This window comes from Rattus norvegicus, chromosome 16, assembly GCF_021556685.1.
Source record: "Rattus norvegicus strain SHRSP/BbbUtx chromosome 16, alternate assembly SHRSP_T2T, whole genome shotgun sequence".
In the NCBI taxonomy this organism is placed as follows: Eukaryota; Metazoa; Chordata; class Mammalia; order Rodentia; family Muridae; genus Rattus; species Rattus norvegicus.
In genome coordinates, this window is record NC_141549.1 from 51,885,465 (window position 1) to 51,909,003 (window position 23,539).

Sequence of the window (23,539 nt, forward strand, 5' to 3'; positions counted from 1 at the left end):
GTTGAAGCAAGTGGTATTTGTACATAGAAAAAGGAAGGACAATATTTTAACATATTAAAAAAGACTGTAACTCAGAAGGAAGAGGCAGGAAGAGAATTCCTGGGGCAAAACTTACCAAATATAGGCTGGGCGTCACCTTTTTTGGTTTTTTGGGGTGTTTTGGTTGGTTGGTTGGTTGGTTAGTTAGTTGGTCAGTTGGTTTGTTTAGTTGGTTGGTTGGTTGGTTGATTGATTGGTGGGTTGGTTGGTTGGTTAGTTGGTTTGGTTGGTTGGTTGGTTGGTTGGTTTGGTTGGTTGGTCGGTTAGTTGGTTGGTTGGTTGGTTGGTTTCTTGGTCTTTAATTTTAATTTATTTGTTTTGGATGCAAGTATGTTTGTACCACGTGCATGCTTGGTGTTCATAGAGGCCAGGAAGGGTATTACATCCTGTGAAACTGGAGTTAGGAATGGTTGTGAGCCACTGTAAAGATGCTGGGAATCAAATTTGGGTCATCTGGAAGAGCAGCCAGTGCTCCAAAATGCTCAGCTATCTTTCTAACCCCAGGGCAGGCAGGCTGGCTGGCTTTCTTTCTTTCTCTCTGTCTTTCCTTCTTAAAGAAGTATTTATATTAAAATTGTGTGTGCGTGTGTGTGTGTGTGTGTGTGTGTGTGTGTGTGTGTGTGTGTTGTGGTGTTGGGTGCATGTGAGCTGAGGAACCCATGAAGCTAGAGGGGTCAGATCACTTAGCAGCTGGGAGCTGTATAGCACATGTGCCGGGAACTCAACTCAGGTCCTTGGAGAGAAAAGTTCATACGCTAAACTGCTGAGCCGTATCTCCAGTTCTGTTTTGGGTTTTCTGTGATCAAATACCACATTCCTACTGAGGTTGTTCTTATGCTTTGATAGGCACTAGGAAGCCATTCGGAATTTTTCAAAGTCACAGTGGCACCCTCAGCTCTGTTTCTCTGTGCTACTCCCAAATCCTTGTATCCAAACCCTTTCATAAGTCCGAGTAAAGTTTGCTTTTAGCTCAAACCCAAAAGCTGAGTTGCAGCCTGCATTGTTCTCCTGAAGATCTGCCCACCTGAGTTAGATGCTCACATGAAATCATCTCCACATCTAGACACTGCTCTCCGTTACTTTATGTCCATTTTGAACCATGGACCTAAGTGTTGCCACCGAATAGTCAGTGGTTCTTTATGTACAGACTCTAAACAGAAATCTGTCTGTTCTCAGTATGAGCCATACTTATATTTGTCTCAGGCAAATATTTTGCTTTTGAAAAATATTCCGGGTCATATAACTGATCAAATTCATTCTTTGTGTTGGAAGCTGGAATATTGACAGCCAGATTTTTATGCCACTTTAAAATGTGCAGCGCTGCCTAGGCCCTAGATCTATCTTCATCGTTCCTCCTTTTGTTCTTTTCTTCTGTCGTGTTTTCTAGCTGTGTTTAGCCTTATCTCGTTTTGATAAGATTTATGCACTTACCCCGTAGCTCGGAGATTGGTAGAGATAAACACACACTACAGCTGTGTCCCAGTGTCCAAATCTTGAGAGCCGCTGTGAATTCCAAGTCTGTCCATGACACGGTGTAGAATTTAAACTTGGCTACCCCACTCAGACTCTTCCTTCACAGTTTGTAGAGGTCAGGGCCTTCAGCTTCTGGACCTGCTTGCCTGGTAGATCTCTTGACAGTGTAGCCAGATGAAAAGGGAGCCCAACACTGTTGCTGTTTTGCTGAAGTAGCTGAATAGGCCACAGGAAGTACTGGTGTTTCCCATGCTGCCGGGTGAAATCGTTGGTCAGTGCTTATAAATCGAACCACTGAGCCCAGGAAAATGCCCAGCAGCATTTCGGAGACCTTAAATGGGAGTTTTCCAAGTGGTTTGTTTATGTTTTGATTTGTTTTACACAGAATCCTGAACTAGCATATTCAAATGCATGTCAGGGAGCTTAAGTTTAGTTAGCGTTTGATAGCAATCTTTAGTCTATACATTCTATTTCACCATGTGTACAATGAGTTCATTTGGCACCCACCCCGTACAATCCTGTAACACGCAGTGTATTTATATGTGTGTGGAATGAATGGCCAAATGTAGGATTAAGGGACAACTGTAGGTTTTTATTAGAACTGTCCTGAGGCCATACATCACAGGGCTCTATCGTGACTCCTCACAAAGGATTAGCTCTGATATTCCCATCCTTTAGCTGCCTCAGTTTCCCTCAGACACTGAAGTAGCTTCTGTTATGAAACTTGTGTGAAGGGCAGTGCAATTCTTGGACGGTACTAAGCTAAAAGGCATGGAACCCTCATGCCAGCCGGGCAAAGTCTCACCACCTTTGCCTGAGGTAGTTCTGCCTCTCTCGGTCTCCATCCCCTGCCCTCACAGCTCCCGAATGCCAGGTCACACTCTGAGCAGCTTTCTAAAGGTGCCTCACAGCTCTCTGTGGCGAATCCCGTCATGGGCGCTGGCGCTGGGGAAGACAGCTCTAATTAATTACACGAGGCCTGAGTAATGACTCCTGCATGGGGTTTAAACTGTTAACGCTTTGTGTCGTGAGCGAGCTTCAACTCGGTACCATTTTAGTCCTGCTCGTCCTTCGGAAGTTCATCACATTTGAAGTGAGACTTAGACCTTCATGTGTCCTTTTCACAAGGTGTTGAGTCAGGGAAGGTTTTTTTCCAGGTTTCTAGGGTGGGGATCTTCAGAGCTCGAGTTGGTGCAAGGGATTCTGCTGTTTTCATATATTCAGGTATTAGCTATTCTTTTGATTTCAAGAGGAAGAGATTGTTGGTCAATAAGTTACATGATAGGAACTATTACACACCGTTAGAAAAACATAATAACCCCTGATGTTATATGCTGTGGGAGAGGCTGTTTTCATTGCTTTTCTGCTAAAGAGGTTTGATAAGATAATCCCCTATTATACATCATGTATTCATTTTATGCAACTGGAATTACAGCAAGTGACTGTATTATTTACCTTAGTAATCACTGCTGGACTTCACAGTCTATGAAAGACCATCATTCCATTTGCTATTCTCCCTTACTATAGGTATTTATATTAATAGCGTGATTTAATAAGACACTTTAAAATTGTGTTGCATTTTGAACTATACTTAATAAAAAAATAGGCATCTTATAGGCGTTTGACATAAAACGAAGGAATCACCTTTTGGATACAACACTGTATTTGTCAATTCAGTCATACACATGCGCAGAGCTGAGTCACACAGAGTAGATCTTAGATGTTACAATGACTTGTGATATGTAACAGACGATTTACCAGCTCTGGAGAATTTCCCCCCGGTTACAGTGCAATGTTGTGCTCCTATTTTGAAATCATTGAACCCCTTATGATCCTGGTTTGGAACAAAATATTCGTGCCACCGATCTAATGGTGGGAGTCGCTCTGGTCACCTACGACTCCGTTCCAAAAACTGTGGTTCTGCCGCATCCCGTGAAATTGGAGAATCTGTTCTGTGTGTTCTAATGGATGTAACGGTCATTAAGTAGATGAGGCTTCTGACGTTGTAATCAGATGTGATTCAGTGCATTAAGTGTCCACGAAACAACATGTGCTTCACAGAGCGACCTTCTGCTGCAGAATGCCTACCATCTATGAGTGGACTTGCTTGAGACACACTAAACTACAGCAGTCTATACCTAGGTTGTAATAATTAATTGCTGTTAAATAAAGCTTTAAAAACTCCATTAAATAATTACAGGGATTATATGCATTTCGAAAACCTCCATGTTCTACCAAAATCACCCATTTAATTTCAGGCTCGGTTTGTTAAAAAAAAAAAATGCTGAAATCTAAAGGCACATTAGGGGAGCTGTCAGTTGATGTTTTCTGTAGGTGTTAATAAAGCCAGATGAAAAAAAAAAACTGAAACAAATTAAAACCAAAAGCAATTTTGCCATCTGTTGTATATTAATTAGAACTTTGCGTATCAAGGGTAAACTTGGTCTTTGAGAATGTCACTGAGCAATCCCTTAATAGAATAATATGCAAATGTGTAAGGTTGTAGGTTCCTGCGCAGTTTTTGATTCTAATTTATCTGCAGCAGCTCTGCAAGAAGAGTGGCGGTGTGTGCGCGCACATACGTGCACACAGAAATGTTTTAACGAGCTTCCCTTTGTTTCTCTCCTTCCGCAGAGCAACCTGCAAACAACCAAGGGCAACCTACCCTGCAGCCTTTGCCACCCTCCCATAAGCAGCACCCTGCACATCACCCGTCCGTCACCTCCCTCAATAGAAACTCCCTGACCAATAGAAGGAACCAGAGTCCGGCCCCGCCGGCTGCTTTGCCCGCCGAGCTGCAAACCACACCCGAGTCCGTCCAGCTGCAGGACAGCTGGGTCCTTGGCAGTAATGTACCACTGGAAAGCAGGTAACGCCTCCTCTCGAAGCCCTCGCAGCATCACTGAGACCGCTCAGTGCACAGGCAGGGTGTGTGATTGTCAACGGGGCACCAACGCTTTTCTCACTAACTAGCAGAAATGTATCATAATCTTCTCCCCTGGTGTTTTGCCTTTTTTAAGATCAGTTCCAGATTGTTGGGAATTCCTTAGACGCTGAATCAGTGAACTCTATCATCTTTTTCACACATTTCACTCCTTGGAAGAGGTGAAACTGTCACCTCCGTGAAACAATTCTCAACTGCTATTTTCTCCCACACCCTCACTGGTCGGGCAGGTAGGGAATGGAAGGGGTTAAGAACAATGGCTGTCAGTCCCCTGCACCCTGTCTTAGTGATCAAGTGGACACCTGACTGGTTGTAGACTTCCTCTGCCTAGATGTGACCCATGGTTCATAAACTCACAGTGCCCCCTCACCAAGGACAAGACTTAAGAATAAGTCAGATGACCTCATGTTAAAAAAAATATCTTTACTTCCTTGCAATGGGAGGGGAACAGGCTCATTCCTGAGTTATTTTCAAAGATACTCAAAGAAAGGTCTGTAGGACCCTTGAAGAAATGCCCTTTTCCCCAAGATCCAGAGCCCATGACCAATGAGCTTCTGGTTAAAGATGCCTTATACACATTTTTAGTTCTCTTGGGAAATACTTCCCTTACAGGAAGCAGAATCTGTACCCCTAAAAATTCTGTTCTCAGGTTGTAATCAGACAAGTGGTTATCTGGAACCCTACCTCTCCCCAGCTTTTTTCTGTGGCCAGCACTGGGCCAGCCTCTGGCTCCTTTTTGTTGTGTGTTGTGTGAACAAAGTGTTAGGCTTTTCCTTGTCTTTTCTGGTCAGCTTGGCAGTGAGTATCGTCTACTGTGCCCGCCATTTATCTCTGCGATCCAATAGCTTTTTAGTAGGCTCAGAGGAAATGCCGTATCACCATATAAAAGCTCAAAAATAGTGAGCTCTGGACCCAGAGAATGCCCTCTTGCCCCCCATGCCAAACGCAGAGCCCATGGCTACCGTCAGCATGTAAACGAGTTGCTAGATACAGGAGCCAATGTTGCTTCTCACCATCGGGTGTGTGATCTACACCAAGTCTGCCCCAAGGATGAGCTAGCAGAAGGTTCTCACAGTTAGTTACAAACAGTAAGAATCATTCCGCCTTTTCTTTCACTGTTGACCTTGACAAGGTTACAAGGAACTCTTAGTTTTTATCTGCACCGCCAGCTAAGAGTTGAGTTTTATTGTTTATTTTGTATTTCTCTTCTGGGAAGAATTAGGAAAAGAAATAGAAAGAGAAGTAAGGAAACAGAAGCTTTTTCTTCTCCCAAGACAAAGAACCATGTATATTGGATTTTCTTTTCTCTCAAGGTTATTAGCACAGACCTAAATCTACCTGGCGTAATTAATTAGTACCCACTGAGCAACTAATCAGCACTGATTCACTATTGTCATTTTGTAAATTTTATTAGGAAAAAAGTAATTTTCCAGTTGAGTCATCAAATTGAATATGGATAATTTGCACTGTAGTTGACAATAATTGTCCTGACAAAGATTTATGAGTTACGTTGAGTTCAGCCATCAGAAGCATGTTTAATTTTCGTGATGTTGTCTAACACAGAAGATTCACAAGCTGTCAATGAGCCAGTAATCCTTAAGTCATGTGTTACGGTGACGAGACTTAAAATAAGTTTGAGAAAGATAAGGTACGTCCTTGATATTCCCCGTCATGTAATAATTTTGAGTGAACTGAATTTCACAAGCAAAATAGCCAGTTAGAAGATGATCCATCCTGTCCGTGTATAAAATCATTCCCAAGGGAAGCAGCTACCAGGGTTTTTTTTTCCCCCACTTTGGTACCATTAATGAGTTATCAATGGGATGACATAGTTTCATGAATGGATATTGGGGGGGTGCAGCTAATATTATCTCACTAATAAGTGGAAAGAGTAATGCTTTTAGCAGTTGTGTGTCCTATTAACAAGCCCTAACCTGGAGTGTATCATTGTTGTTCTTATTAACTGAGGCTCACCCCTTACGGTGTTGCTAATCAAAAGAAATGATATTTCAACTTGCAGGCAATTTGCGAATAACCCTAAGCCTCGAAGTGGAAAGCTCACACTGCACCGAGGTGGTGCTACCGTGGTTTCCTTAATTGTCTCACTTGGTTGGAACTCTCGAGGTGAAGAAGCAGTCTTATTTATCATTGATTTTTTTTTCTTTTTTAGTTAAGGTTCCCTATTGAGTGTGATTCTCAAGCTCAGTTTTAGCTTTATTAATAACTTCATCCGGACTTAGACTGCCTCAGCTGTCCTTAGATCTGGTGTGTCATTTCATCCTTGACTCTTACGTAGCTTCCACACACACTTGTTTACCGATCGTGCTTCTAGCATTTAACAGTTATAAGCTATAAGGTGTAAAAGTCAGTTATGGTTCTAGATTTTTCTCCTCCTTACCTTTTTGCCCTTTCTTCTCTGCAGAGGTAGATAATATTTGGTAAAATTTACCTGAAATAGTCCATGAAAAAGCTCAGCAATCTGTACCCTTACAGTTTATATGAATTAGCACAGAAAGAATAAAGGACTTCCTGCCCTGCCCTGCCCCATATAGTTCAATATAGCTTTAATTTTGATTTATTAGAAAGCATTTTTTTCACTAGGCAATTTCTTGCTTCCACAGAAGTATGTATTTTCTCTCTCTGATGAATTTATTATTGGCTATTTCTGGAGACAATCAATACTATCGCCCACTTTACTTTTCTACATGGTAACTGGCTTATCTCCTTTTGCAACCTCCAGTGAGGCTCAGATGTGCGAGAGGCATACTGAGATCCGAATTAGCTTTAGAAGTTCACAATTGCCTTAATCTGTAGCAGCCGGGCCCCACACACAGTACTGAGCAGTGACCCTCTCGGTGCCTTTCCTTTACATTCAGCTGCTTGCACTCAGGAGCATTAACTTGTAGGAGCTCGATAGCCTACAACCAGTCTATTGTTCTTCACTTCTGTGCAGAGCCATAGCGGCAATAGGAGTACACAGAAGTCAAGGAAACGCTAAGATTTCATCTAGACCAGCAATAGCACTTCAAGGTCCAGTGCAGGAACTCATTGACCATTCTTGATCCCCAGTGATTACAGAGTCAATTGTCTTCAAGCCCCTGGGTTCTCTCTATGAATTAAGTAGCTTAGCAGTTACCTGTTAGATATTAACAAAATAGTTCATTTGCAACCATTTAATAAATGATTTATTAAAGTCTCACTTTATTATGATGTCTATTTTGGCGCTGGTAGTTCATTAGTTATCTTCCTGTAGCTTTTTATCTACCAGTTCAGTACTGTTTAGCTAATTATTAATGCATGAAATTGCATATTAAATTACCTGTTTATTAGTGCATTTGTAATTTGACTATTGAAAGCCTTGGGCTTCTTTAATGTAAGATCAATGGCTATGCATTTTTAAAAAACAGAATGCTTAGGTAGAAGTATTGTTTACCCACTCTATTATCCTTTCTGCTCTTTTTCCCACACTTTTAAATGGTCCTAAGGAGAAGCAAGACAATCACACAAACACTAGACTTGAGTCAACCTTGCCTGCAGAAACTATGGGCAGTCTCTCACACATCGTGACCTTACGATGCCAAGGGAAGAGTTTCCACCTGAAAAGTTGGACATCCACCTCCTGAGCGAGAAGGAGAAGCTTGTCATTAGCTAGGCAGTGAGGAGGAGACCCCTCTGTAGTCACAGCTATTGCTGCAAGTAAACTGTGCCTGGACAGGTAGCCCATTAACTTAAATTGACTGGCAGAGGCCTCTCCTTTGCTGAAGGTGGCTTAGGGATACCAGGGACTCCTGTGGGGAAAGAGAATGTCACCCTTTAGAGAGGAGGTGTAAGAGACAGGCCAAAGGTACCAAACACACATTTTAGAATCAGACCCCGTCCTAGGCTAAGAAAATCTTAACCACAAAGGGTCTCAACATCATTTTCTTTAAAGTAAGCTTTTCTAAAATTATGACATAATTAATAAAAGTCGTTTGCATCCCTGAGTAATACCGCACGGTCCTTTACGGTCACCTAGAGTAAAGGATCTATCGAGGGGCGGGCTAGGCAGGAATTCGTGAGAAAGGGGATGTGATGAATGAGAGATGCAGCACGGAAGAGTCTGCTGGGTGCGACTTGAAGCATCCTCAGTGCCACTGAAACTCCTTTGTCTCTGTGAAAGGAGGTGACACCGAACTAATTTGGTGACTTACCTCCATGTTCACCACGTACTTCACCCAAATGAGGACACTTCTCCAACATAAACCTCTGTTGTCCCCAACATGCAGAATTGCATCCCAAAGGATGAAGTTAATTGTAAGCCTCTTGTGCGTCGGCCCTAGGATGAGGCGGTGGAGAGCAAATGCGAAGGTAGCCTGTGACTGGACACCGTCGTAACTAAGAATTCGAACGCCTCTAGTTCCTGTTTGATTTGCACAAATTATATGAACGTCGATCATCTGTTTATTCATTCACACAGAAGCCCCTATTGTCCAGGGCTCCCAAAGCAATGTGTAAATATTTGTTTATTTGTCTTTTCCTCCCAGCATCACGAGAACGTCAGGTGCAGTCAGAGCATGCATCAGTTGGGGTGTAGTTCAGTGGGGGAGCACTCACCTAGTACATGCAGAGCCCCAGGATCTGACCCAAGCACTAGGAAAAGGAAAATATAGTAGATTAGTTGAATCTTTATTAGAGAACTTAAAATTGAGTCATTTCAGTGAAAGTATTATATTGAAGGCAAACTTAAATTCATAAAAACATTTTAAAAAAACCCAAAATGCATGTTCTGAATATACTCAAAGAATGCGTCTATGAGTCTATGAGTATAATTGTTGGAGTCGCCCAAACATTTCTTTTTCACACCGAAATAAAGCGTCCACTCTCAGAACATCTCACTCACAGGTGGTTACAAAGCAAAGTCACGAGTGGGTACCACGCCAATAATTAAAATGCGAAGATCAACTGTCCACTAGCAGTAGCTATAGATGAAGGTTGTTTGGTGAGTCGGTATTGAGAGGCAGTGGATGCAAGAAAAAAACAAACCTCACAGTGCAACATCATTGGAAGAGCGAACGAATGCCTTTGATTCACACAGACCTGGCCTTTAATCCTAGTGCCATTTTTAAATTAGATTTGTTGACAGTTTCCTCCATCAGAATGATGCATTTTGAGAATTCCCCCCATCACACACACACACACACACACACACACACACACACGCACGCACATATACACAGTCACACACACACTCACACACACAGAGAGACACACAGACACACACACAGAGAGACACACAGACACACATACACACACATACACACTGACACACACACTCTCACACAGACACACAGACATACACATACACACACACACGCACGCACATATACACAGACACACGTACACATACACACAGACACAAACACACACAGAGACACACAGACGCACACACACATACACACTGACACACACACACTCACACAGACACACACATACACACACACAGACACACACACAGACACATACACACAGACACAAACACACGCACACACAGACACATACACACAGACATACACATACACACACACAGACACATACACACAGACACAAACAAACACACGCACACACACACATACACACTGACATACACACTCTCACACAGACACATACACACAGACACACACACACACACACAGACACACACACACACACACACACACACACACACACACATCCCTCATCCCTACATGCATCACTCTTATGTTTCGTGTCTTCATTTGTTTTGCTTGTGATCCACGAAGCTTAACCAGAGCCATCCGGGTGATCACGGATTGGACTCTCACCACTGAGTACATAATTGAAGATAAGGACTTTACCTTTCCCAGAACTCATCAGTAGCCAGTAGTTCATTAGGGAGGGGTAGGGACCAGTGAGCTTCTCTCCTATCCATGGCTGCCTCTTGACAGACTGACAGTTTATGCAGACCCAGCTCAAGCCTCTGCAGCTGCTATGAGTTAATAGGCTGTGTCGTGTGCTCGGGATGGGATTTCACAGCCCTTCAACTCTCTTTTGGCTCTTAGATTTTTTTTTCCTGCCACCTCTTTTACAGTTTTCCTTGAGCCTACGTTGGTGATATAGAAATGTCCTACTTTTGACTGAACTTGAAATTATCCCTTATTCTCAGTAACTTGAATAGCCAGCCATGAGTTCTGCACTTACCGCTGTTCATTATAAGAGAAACTTCTCTGATCAAGGCAGAGAAAAGCATTTGTTTACAGGTATAAACAAAAATATTTCAAAGAATCAGATATCCCATCAAGTTAGCTAAACTGGGTATTTTGTTTTTTGGTTTTTTTGTTTTTGTTTTTTGTTTTGTTGTTGTTGTTGTTGTTGTTGTTGTTACTTTATTTACTGTAGTGGATGTGAATTCTCTCCTGTCCTGTAGGTCTTAAGTCCAGAGTATTTGGTTGCCCACATGACAGTGATACCATTATTGCTGTAGTGAACACACCTTGCCTAGCTAGGTAGTGTAGTAGCTCCAACATGTCATTGGCAGGTTAGACAACTGGTGTCTTTTCTCCGCTACCAGCTTGCGTAGCATTCTTAGCTTTGGGAAAGTTTTCCAGCAGAAAGAAGCGTGCGACTCAGTTCTAGCTTAATTTCTGAGTTGCTTACAGTCACCGTGTGTGACCTCTTCAGCAGTGAGAGCTTACCATCTAGTTCTTGTAGGAAACCAAAAGAATGGTGGCAGCCTGCATCAAAGGGGTCTCTGAGGACAGTTTTCAACGAACTAATAATATATACTCAAAGTAATGTTGTTTAGGGGATATAATATAAATCAAGCTCTCAGCACATGAATTTTCTTGGTTTTTAGGTAATGACCAAACGACAGTAGCAAGCGTGGACATAGGATAAGGACCCCCTAATTGGTTAACAATTGAACAAAATGGATAAGGACCCCTGATTAGTTAACAATTGAACAAAGTTAATATGTAACAAAGTATTTCTTTTGTTTTCCCAGAAGGTGAGAAATGTTATTTGTCTTACCTGGGATATTCATGTCTCACTATATATGTGAGGTAGGCCAAGCATAAAATTAAACCATGATTAATTTTAGCAGCATAAACTCTCTTGGTTCTTCTCTTGTCATTGCTCAAGAAAAATGTGTATTTGTTTTAGACAGGAACCTCAAGTGTCTTAATTTTGTACTTAAGAAAATAATCTTCATACAACAATACCAGCCAGCCAGACCCCCCAGATTCCCCAAGTACTAAACCACGAACCAAAAGGCTCACATGGAGCGATGTCTCCAGCCGCATATGTAGCAGAGGATGGCCTTGTAGGGCATCCATGGGAGGAAGGGCCCTTGGTACTGGGAAGGCTCCATACCCCAGTGTAGGGGATGCCAGGGCGGGGAGGCAGGAGGGAGTGGGTGGGAAGGGGAGCACCCTCATAGAAACAGGGAGGAGGGGGATGGAATAGGGGGTCTGCAGAGAGGAAACAACTGGCAGTTGTCTCCACATCGTTTAGAAGTTAGAACACAGTTGTGAGATCATTTAAGACGTGAGAAGCTTTCGGAGTGCTTTTGCCTGATGAAGCCACGGTACAACCCAGTGGTACTGTTAGTTATAGTAGTTGCAGGGAGCCAGTTTTGCTTTTGTCTTTTGGTTGTTTGTTTGGGTTTGTTCTTGTTGATGTTGTTGATGTGCTCTTTTTAGTGACACATTAAGATACAAAGAAAATATACATTCTTTTTATATTTTATATTTAAATATATACATTTTTATAAAATGTATATTATATATATGCTTATACACATGTGAGCATTTATTATGGGCTTAATTTATTTCTGGGGTAATTTCCACATTGTAATATTGTATATTCAGATAATATTTGATTCTAGATAGCCAGTAATTTTTATAAAATATTCATATGTGATAACTAATTTCCATGCTCTCTAGGGAAACACATTCTTAGCAACTTCTGACACATTTCTAGTCACTCCTGTGAGCATGATCAAAGGAAAAGGTCATCAAAGCCCTTTCCTTGGTCGTAGCTGGTGACTGGGACTGAACCGTGCCCTGTTCTGAAGATGACCTTGTCCTCAAATGCTTCCTCCTTAGCAACAGCCTCGTGAGGTCTGTCTTCAACCTTTCACCTTCCTAACATAGTCTGTGGAATTCCTCTGCCTCTGTCCTCTCTCTGTGAAGCCAGCATGTATGTGTGTTTAGGTATTTCCCACGGATGCGTAGTTGATCTCCACTTAACTGTTGCTGCAGGATTTTATACAGAACCTTTCCCTATAGTTCATGTTTCTTCGATTTTACCACGGTGTTTTCCTCAGAATTTCATCCTCTGGTTTCGTCACCACTCAGTAGTTGCCCTGCCATGTATGTCTGCGTGTCCTTCCTGCTCTCCTGTGGTTTGCTTTTGCCTCAGTGTATCTTTCTCCTCTAACCTGGAGCCTGAGGAACGGCCTGCTTTCTGCTACACCATTCTGAGAACCCTTTCTTCTCGGCCCATAGAACGAGAGCCTTGGGCACGCCCCCATCGATTCCGTCTGATGACCTTCTGATTCTGATGTGACCCTGGTTGTGATTTTGTGTCATCTCAGCTCAGACGAGAACCACTTAACATGAGAGGACTCAAAGACCTCCCATCTCAACCGCATCCCGAGTAATGCATTATTGCCGCTTTCTGGTCATGGTGTGTGGAGCGAAGTCTCGGCTTTGAGACAGATCTGGATTAACATCTCGACATCCGATGAACCACATCACCTCGGCCTTGGTACTCAGTGTGGCACATCTCTCTCTTTCCCATCAACTAGGATTGGCCATGCCTCTTCACAAGCTTTGTAAAGTGGCACTGAAATGTCCCACGCAATGTCCACGACCCTTGAGTTTCTTTGCTTCCCTTAGGTCCTTTCTCCTCCCATGTGTTTAAAACGATCAATTGAGCATTTTCAAAGGGAAACAGCCACTGCCAAGGCAGTAAAGAACAAATAAAGCATGACCATGACCAGCAAGGATCTTGCTGACAATTTTTTGAACAATTGGATAGTGGCCACTGAAATCTCAGCTAAACTGGAGTGACTTCACAGAATGAGGCCATTTTCAAACATGGGTTTTCGTTTTACAGCAAGGCTACGGTAATATGAGGAGGCCGTTACGTGAGCTATGTAATCACAGTAGATCAGGAAATAAAGCCTAAATTTTGCATTCATTCCTTCATTCTGCAATGCTGTTGTTTTCATTATCATCATCATCAGTGAGTTTTTCACAGTGAAATATTGAAAAAGGGTTTGCTACTGAAGACCTGGAGATATCGTGACTGCTCCATTGGTATGTTGGGTATACACCTATAAGTACACATAGTGCACATGTGTGTTCCTGTACATGTGAAGGCCAGAGGTCAAGTCAAGTATCTTTTTCTGTCAGTGTCTTATGTTTTGAGACAAAGACAGGGTCTCTCTGTGACGCTGGAATGCACTCCTCATCTCCTCAGCACTGACACCACCCACACACGCCACCATACCTGTCCTTGTAGGTGGTGCTGGGAATCCCGACTCAGCAGGTCCCCGTGTTTGCCCAACATGCAGTTTACTGTCTGAGCTGTCTCCCCATCTCCCTGACCGCTTTTGGAAAGAATGAGTGACATTTCAGAACAAAATTTCAAATGGGAATTAATCTAGGTTATTTTGTTTTACCTGATCTTGTAACCCACTGTGTTTGCGGAAACTCCTGAGCACTCTAGGAAATTTGGAGATTCTTGGAGCAGCATATCAGTACACGGTCTGGGCAACAGAATCATGCTTTGGTTGGGATGTTCCCAGCGAAGCGCTTCCATGTTCTCTCCGAATCGAAAGGTTTCTGGGTAGATTGTTTCAGTCTGGTTCAGGGTATGGGTGCCAAGGCCTTGCCTGGCACATACCCGCCCATTGAGCTGCATCCTGAGTGACCTTTTCCTGCTCCTCTGGGGACAGGCGCCCTTCAAATCGCCCATGCTGGCTTTGGACTCACACCATCCTGACACATAAGCCTTGAACTTGTGGTCCTTCTGCCCTAGCTTCTATAATTGCTGGCATTGCGGGTCTGCACCACAAGGCCTGGCTAAGATTCTCTTGGTAGAAGCTGTGCTGTCTAATCATTCTTGAGCAGATAAGCATTCATTTTTTTTAACATGTTCTTGTCAGGTGTGGCAGCACGCATCTTTAATCACAACACTTGTGAGGCAGGATCTCCTTAAATTGAAGAGCAGTGTGTTCTACATAGCAGGTTCTGGGCCAGTCAAGACTGCTGTGTCTACAGCAAACAAAATCAATTCATTCTCTCTCTCAGTCTCTCTCTCTCTCTCTCTCTCTCTCTCTCTCTCTCTCTCCCTCCCTCCCTCCCTCTCTCTCTCTCTCTCTCTCTCTCCCCTCCTCCCTTCCTCCCTCCCTCTGTGTGTGTGTGTATGTGTATCTGTGTGTGTCTCTGTGTCTGTCTGTATGTCTGTGTGTGTATGTGTATCTGTGTGTGTCTCTGTGTCTGCATGTATGTCTGTGTGTGTGTGTCTGTGTGTGTGTTCTTTTAGTGACATGTTAATGACAATGATTGTCATCATGGTATGGTCAGAAAATGGGAACCCTTGTCTCCTTTGTAAATTTGTCTCACTTTGAAGGTTTCTAACTATAGATAATTTGCCATAGACAAATGACTGGCCAGTATATGGCTAAAAGCAATTTCCAAGATCACCCCCCAACCCACCCCCCAAAGATTTTGAAGAATCATGTACTTAATGAAGCACTCACAAAGCACTGTTACTGAAACGTGAGGGCATCGCAGCCTCTCCCCTTCTCCTAACCTCTCATGATGCGTGTTAGACATTAGGGCCTTGCTAACTGAAGACATAAGGTGGGGGATGGGGACCCGGGAGGTAAGGTGCTCAGAGCCAGTATGCAAGGCATACATATGAGAAATCAGAAACAAATAAATAAAAACTTAAAAAAATTAAGTCTCACATAAATAAATATAAAAAGGGCCAGAGAGATGGCTCAGTCCTTGTTGGGGGTGTGAGGGGGACACCCTCGTTTTTGCCTCCATTCACATCTGAATTAAGTAGACATTATAATTCCCATAATTGGGATTTTGTGACGTTTAAATCTGATCACGTGTCATGGAGGCTTGGAGCCAGCCAGGTGTGAAACAGGCCTCTCTTCCAGTCCTTGAACTATCTGTTGTCTGTTGTTTTGTCATAGTTCTCTCTCACAGATTGCTTTGGTATCTTGCATTCCAAAATGTCTCTTACCCTTCAAAAGCCTTACATCGGTAGCTGAAATCCTCCTCTTCATCTGCCCTCTACTTCCTTTTCAAATGCACAGAAAGAACTTTCTGTTTATCGGTAGATGACTACATACCATTATCGATAGATGACTATTGGTAATTAAATTAATTAATCACAAATAAAGTCCTTTCCAAATAGTACATGGTATGCTTTAAGATGCTCTTCTTTACTTTCATTTGACCCCACTGGGCACACGGTAACCATCCCTCAGCAGAAGGGATTGAGAGACTAAGGATACCTACACCATAGATCCGTGTGCTTACAGCCATGAGGATGCTGTTAAAATGACTGAACTGGGAAGCAGACACTGATCATCTGTTTGAGCCTTAGTAGTCATGGTGTGAAAATAACTTCTTACCACTTACGAAGTTTGTAACGTTCTCACACTTGACCTCAGCCTATCTAACCACAATGACTGACAACTGCCGTGTGTCGTAGGGTAGTGCCAGATGGTTTGTCTTATTTAGGGGCTTTTGTTAGTTTGTTTGAGTGTTTTGGTGGCTTTTTATTTTTGGTTTTGTTTGGGACAGGTTTCTTTATGTAGTCCAGGCTTGCTTCCCATTGACTTCTTCTGCCTCAGTCTCTCAAGTCCTGTGATTCTAGATGTAGGCCTCCTTACCGGGTAAATCCCCATATATTTTATATAGCCATGATTACGTTTAGGTGTAATTGTAGGTAGCTCTGCTTACGTGGGAGAATGAGAGCTGGTCGAGGTGCTAAAACATTTCCTAGTGTTTTCCCCAGTTACCTTCCTGTGAGCTATAATTATCCCTCATTGTTTGCAGAGTTTTGGCCAGCACATCATGCTGTGTTCACCGTAAATATGTGCTCATAATCGGCATAACTATATGTTTAATATATATAATTAATATATAATTGGTGTGAAGGCAGTTGCTAATATTTTTATCTAAAATACCCAGAGCTTTTTATTTAAACCATTTTGGGCACACTCGCTAATAAGTCATATTAATTCGGGAAGCAGTAACGAAACTGTCTTGCTCACAAGGTTTCATTTCAGACATTTTTCTTCCTGGGATCACCTCCTAGTGTGAAAGATGTCCAAAGATAATAACACGTCAATTCGGAAGAGAAATAGATTTGAGATCCCAAAGTGCTCTCAGCATGCAGGGATCTGCTCCACTCCCATAGCATATCACAGTTAGAATCATTACATATATGTTCTTTTAATGTCAAAATAGAGAATTTACATCCTTATATTGACTGACTCCTTGGGAGATGCTTAATTTTCTTGTTTAAAATATTTTCATTTAAAGTTTGTGACAAAATTATCTTTCTGTACTAATAAGAGGCTTAGGATCTAGATGTCTCCATTTCACAATAGCATAGTGTATCACTAACTATAAAAGTTTCATAATTAAATTTGTTACAATATGACCTTTATATTAGCAGCAACGTAACCAATCTCGAGTGAGCCAGTTCTTGGAACATCCGCGTGATTCTGCTCATGAACTGATCTTTTTTAGAACCATCCGTTTTTCCACTGAACATAGTGAATGGTCAGGGTGCAAACAGAAGTCTGGAGTCTCCTTCAGTTAACAACACACTAAGCATCTTGGTTGTTCCCAAGCTGTCCCATGTCTTCTCGTTTTATCAAGACTGGTCCTTCGGTTTTGAGGTCCCATCTGCTAATTTGTAGTTTTAGTTAGAGCTCTCATCAAATGCTGCCCCTGCTGCCGCACTGCTGGTTGAGAAACTTGGTTTAAAACTAGTCCTCTGTGCACTTCTAACTCTCCCCTTAGTAGTTAAGCGCTTTGCTGCGGCTGTGTCTCCTGCTTACACCCTGGAAAGCGTGTTTTAAGAGGAATTCTAAAGGATCAAAGAGAAGACTTGAACAGTAATAGTAAGAATTCACTCTGGGTTTTTCGTTTTCAATTACATTGGCATTCTCTTCCCTCTGAACTTGAGTGACAGAATTTTTCGGTGCATTGGTTTATAGATCAGAGGAGACCCCTGCTGTGACCTTTGCCAGGATGTTGTAGTGCTACCTTGGTGGCCAGCCCTAGGAAGAAGGCCTTGGTGGCCAGTTCTTTGTCCTCAGAGGTTTCAAAGAAGGAGAAAGGCTAGGAAAAGGCAGGGCTACAGAAAAAGAAAATATTTCTATTCCCTTCTTAAAACGGAAATTAAAATGGAAACAAGGACCCTCTGTTTATTTGTGTGGAGGCATACATGGCGGGTTTAAATCCTTGCAATTGAACTTTCCAGAAGAATCTAGTAGTTAAAAACTAAATAAATTTTAGTAGCACCAGCAAATCGACAGAATTTTTGAGGGAAAAACATTTAAAATTTTCCAAACGAAAAGGTTAATAAAAAGAAGTAGTATTATCTTCTCATTCAGTACATCATGGAAAATTTATACGTCTCAATGGAATTGTTTCATGGGTCTCTCCGTGGTTCAGAAATCCCAGTGACAATGTAAGAACGGAGATCTAACAAAGGAAGGCCTTAGGAAGGAAGATGCGCCCACTGATAGATGTTGCAGAGATGTGTGGAGACACAGATGCTACAAAACAGAATGTGTCAGGTGCCTCATTAGGTTGAAAAGCGAGGTGCAACAGCATGGTAGATAGTTAGTTATAACAGTAACATTAGAAATATAGCCAGTTGTGACAAGATTCTTAAGAGAGGGACCCAAAGGTGAAATAGAACAAAAATTTAAGGATATTGAAAGTTTAAAAAAAAAAAAGGAAGGAAAGGGAGGAAGGAAGGAAGGAAAGGAGGAAGGAAGGGAGGGAGGAAGGAAGGGAGGAAGGAGGGAGGAAGGAAGGAAGGGAGGAAGGGAGGGAGGAAGGAAGGAAGGAATGGAAGAAGGAAGGAAGGGAGGGAGGGAGGGAGGGAGGGAGGAAGGAAGGAAAGAAGGAAGGGAGGAAGGAAGGGAGGAAGGAAGGAAGGGAGGGAGGAAGGAAGGAAAGAAGGAAGGGAGGAAGGAAGGGAGGAAGGAAGGGAGGAAGGAAGGGAGGAAGGGAGGGAGGAAGGGAGGAAGGAAGGGAGGAAGGGAGGAAGGAAGGGAGGAAGGGAGGAAGGAAGGGAGGAAGGGAGAATATGACACAAAAGAGTAAAATATATTTAAGCTTGCCCAGGTCTGATGAATTGAGTCTTGAGTCCCATTTGTTGTAAATTAACTAGAGTATATCACCGGCTGTGACCTTCTAAGCTGGTGTCTTTTGAATTGATTCACTCCTGTTAATACAGACTTGATAGGAAGGTCAAAGGTAAATTTAAGCTAAGAAACCAACCCATTAATACCTGCTGTGCTGATTCTCACAGTGTGGTCCCTGGGTCTACATCAGCCCTTGAACTTGTACCCACACCACTTAGGTTTTAAGGAGCCCACAAGAAAATTGTGCAGGCTGTTTGAAAGGCACCAGTTTAAGCGATTCAGTGGTCTCTTGGCGCATGGTGTTTTGCGTGGTGGCCTCACCCTTACTACAGAAGTTCACAGGCTGGACCCATATTCCTGACTCTAATTTACCTGGCCACACTGTTCCTTTGTGTGAGGGACAGACATCGCGTGCCTTTGCGATGGTGAACAACCATGAGTCGACGGGCCGTGTGCGCAGCTGTCTCTTTGATCCTTTATTTACTTCAGGGAGTTCAGAGTTTTGGGGCCAGCATCCTTCAGTGATAGATTTATTTCCAAATCCACTATTAAGTATTTAGGCATCATAAGTAATTGTACTGGGTATCTCTGGGTAGCTGTAAGGAATATGTTGCTTAAAGGTAAGAAAAACAAATGGCTTCAAATGAGAATGGATTGTTTCCTGGAGCTAGTGAGAAACTCACTGAGCAGTGCCTGCCACACATGTCTGAGGACCTGAGTTCAGTCCCTCACATCCCTGGGGAAAAAGTGGGTGTGGCAGTCTTGTTGATGAGGCTGAGAAAGCCGCATTCCTGAGGATTGCTGGCCCGCCAGCCTAGCATGGTGCAGCCCTAGGTCCCAGAGAGGGCCCCAGGGACTGAACCACCAACCAAAGAGTACACATAGAGTGACCCATGACTCCAGCCACATATGTAACAGAGGATGTCTTTGCCAGGCATCAAAGGGAGGAGAGGCCCTTGGTCCTGTGAAGGCTCGATGGCCCAGTGTAGGGGATGTCACAGCAGGGAGGCGGGAGGGAGTGGGTGAGTGGGTGCAGGAACACCCTCATGGAGGAAGGGGTGGGGAGTTTCCAGAGAAGGAACCGACCGGGAAAGGGGGTAACATTTGAAATATAATAAAAGAAATAAAGAAAATATCCAATAAAAAAATAAAATAAAACAAGGCGAATGACCCCTAAGGCGTGGCACCAAGGTTGACCTCTGCCTCCGCATGACCGTATATGCAGGTATGTCCACACATGTGCACCTGTCTGCACATGCACACACATACACTCTCACATAAAACAAATGATTTTCTATGTGAACTTGCATCCTTTAGTTTCTGTTTATTTATCCTCTATAGGAATTTAGCATTTCTTCATTATATAAAGCACTGGTTTTGTTTGTTTATTTCTGGCATTCAATCAACTGTGAACATGTTTAACCATACTCCTGACGGCTAACTGTTGGAGTTGTAGTGTAACATCTGAAACTTGATGCTCAAAATGTTAAAGACTGAGGAACAGGTTTTAAGTGGTCAGCATGCGTAGGTCCTAGATCACGAGGCCTCTTAGGTGTGATTCACTTGAGAGCCATGCTGACAACTATTTCACTCTGATCCACCTTCTCCAGGAAACCTTAATAGAGACTTGAAGACCACAAGTAACTGAGTAACAGTAGGTAAAATGAGAACAGCTTAGTAACAATAAGATGTTCTATATTTTAATCGATTTTGTAAGTTTTATAAAATGAATTTTATAAAATTGTTTTGCCATTGTTTTGACATCAAGTGAGTTAAACTATTTTGAACCCAGTAGCTAATTTTAACTCCCATACATTTCCAGGTAAATTTAATCCACAAGTATGGGATTCATTTGCTTTAGATCTGAAAATGTCATTTTGGGAAAGGCGTTTGATGTTCAGGAAATCTTGTGAGACCTTTAATAAGCCTCTTAAATCCAGAGAATTATGTTTTGCCGGAAGGAAAGGAAACCTATACCTTGAGTTTTTCTTACCTCTTAAATGAAAAACTTCGGATATTGGAAAGATTTCGAATCTGGCTAAATGTAGCCGGCCTCGTTGGCATGTTGCTAAAATCAGAGCATCCAGTGTGAAGAGATAGAAATCAATGTATATCCTGGGAGCTTCGTATAGATTCTCCTACGGTGGTCAATAAGAGCAGGACACTGAGACATTTTAGTTAAACAATTTGATGTAAATCATCCTCTTTGTCCAACAAAGACCCTGAGAAGAGGAGGAGACCATCCACAGAGCCTTGCAGTAGTGACATTTTCCCTATAGTGCACAGTAGATGTACGATATACAGCAGTGTACAATACACTAGAAATATCTTTCCAGGTGTCTTTATGTCCTTAGTAAAACTTGCAAATACGCCTTAGGGACAGGAGCAGAACACCAACTGCCAACCCTTTATCCCGATCCTCCCCGCTGTAAAACACAAGAAAGAAAACAAACTGTTTTCCATGAAGATAATAATGTATTTAGATACGCTCATTAAAATTTCATCCCATAATCACACACTTTCTATTTCACTCTTTTTTTCCTGCCCTAATCTCATTGAGGAAATGACTCATGACTTTGAATGATGCTACCACACATTTTCCAGAGGTGTTTTCCATTTGGGCTCCTGAAACTTCTAACTTCTAAAGCCACTCCCTTCCTGTTGGAGGCCTGGCATGATTACATTAACTCTGTGAACAGAAGACAAGCATTCACCCCTTTTCCCTAGTGTCACAGAAGCACGTTAGAACCTCCATCCTTTTGTACTTCAGAACTAAGTATCAATTTAGTGATGTTTTACCCGATATGTTTAGAAAGGCATACTTAGTTGATCCAAAAATGTCTTGCCACTAACAGAAGATGGCTAGGTGGTAAGTCGTGTGAGTGTTACTTCGAGAGACAGAAATTAAAAATGAAGCTATGCTGGAACAGTCCAGACCTGCTCAGACACGGGATAGAAAAGCCAACTATTAAGTGCGTGGGGGCCTTGGGTACCAGTGGGGTAGAAGTGATGGCTGCACGTGGAAAGGTGAGTTTGAATCCCCTGCATGCAAATCAAAAACTAGGTATGGTAAAAGCCACCTAATCCCAGCCTCAAGAGGTAGAGAAACGAGGATATGGTATGTCACGGGGGCTAATGGGGAGGCATGGATTGGCCACCCAGGCCAACCAACTGGTGAGCTCCAAGTTCAGTGAGTAACACTGTCTCACAAAGGAAGGTAGAGAGCAGAAGAAAGGGCATGTCACAGGCACGTCTCCCACACACACACTCACACATACAACACACACACACACTCACTCACAACACTCACATATACTCTCACACACACACTCACACACACTCACACACACACTCTCACACACACTCACAATCTCACACACACACACTCACACAATCTCACACACTCACACATACTCTCACACACTCTCACACACACTCACACTCACACAACACACAGACTCACACAACACTCACACTCACACACACTCACACATACAACACACACTCACACACACACACACTCACAACACTCACATATACTCTCACACACACACTCACACACACTCTCACACACACTCACACACACACTCTCACACACACTCACACAATCTCACACACACACTCACACAATCTCACACACTCACACATACTCTCACACACTCTCACACACACTCACACTCATACAACACACACACTCACACAACACTCACACACTCACACTCACTCACACACACTCCTACATACACAACACTCACACACATACTCACACACACTCACACTCACACAACACTCTCACACACACTCTCACACACACACTCACACAACACTCTCACACACACTCACACACACACTCACACAATCTCACACACTCACACATACTCTCACACACACTCTCACACTCACATAACACACACACTCACACAACACTCTCACACACACTCACACACACACTCACACACACTCACACAATCTCACACACTCACACATACTCTCACACACACTCTCACACTCACACAACACACACATTCACACAACACTCACACACTCACACTCACACACACTCATACATACACAGCACTCACACACATACTCACACACACACTCACACAACACTCACACACTCTCACACACACACAACACTCACACAACACACACACTTACACTCACTCACACTCATACATACACAACACTCACACACATACTCACAGACACACAGTCACGCACACACACACCACGATGGCCTGCACACACACACAGAAGTGAGAGAGAATGAACTTTCCACTTGGACAAAGAGAAAGATAAAAGATGGAAATATTGTAGTTCTCTGACCGCTTGAATACCCAGGGTAGACGGAGGGAGCAGACAGGACTGAAGAGTACTTGGAAATGATCAGAGATCCTCAGAGACCCGAACACTAGAGTTCCTAAGAAGACAGGAAATGGGGATAACAAGAAAGAGGAGGAAGTCCAGTCTTTGCCTCCCAGTAACTTTATATTTGTGGCATGACCCATCGATGGCTACACCATAGAATCCATTAGAACTACAAACTAGAACACAGGGGATGTAAAGGTCGGTCCAAAGGCAAATCAACAAAGGAACAGATCTCTCTGTTTCCAAAGACAAAACAGTGAGCTTTGCTTGTGCTTCATATCCAGTAATCCTTGGTG

General features: G+C 42.8%; 2 protein-coding genes across 13 annotated transcripts in view; both read left to right on the top strand.

The window, feature by feature from the left end:
• Erich1 (glutamate-rich 1) overlaps positions 1-23,539 on the top strand; it is a gene marked incomplete at its 5' end in the record, with an annotated part of 52,793,804 nt that overhangs the window by 21,014,905 nt on the left and 31,755,360 nt on the right.
• Positions 1-23,539, top strand: part of Tenm3 (teneurin transmembrane protein 3) — a 612,494-nt gene that overhangs the window by 420,310 nt on the left and 168,645 nt on the right. For all 13 annotated transcript variants that reach the window (XM_087588318.1, XM_087588319.1, XM_087588321.1 and 10 more), the window contains 1 exon segment: positions 4,147-4,381. In XM_087588318.1, coding sequence (XP_087444444.1) covers positions 4,147-4,381 — 235 coding nt within the window.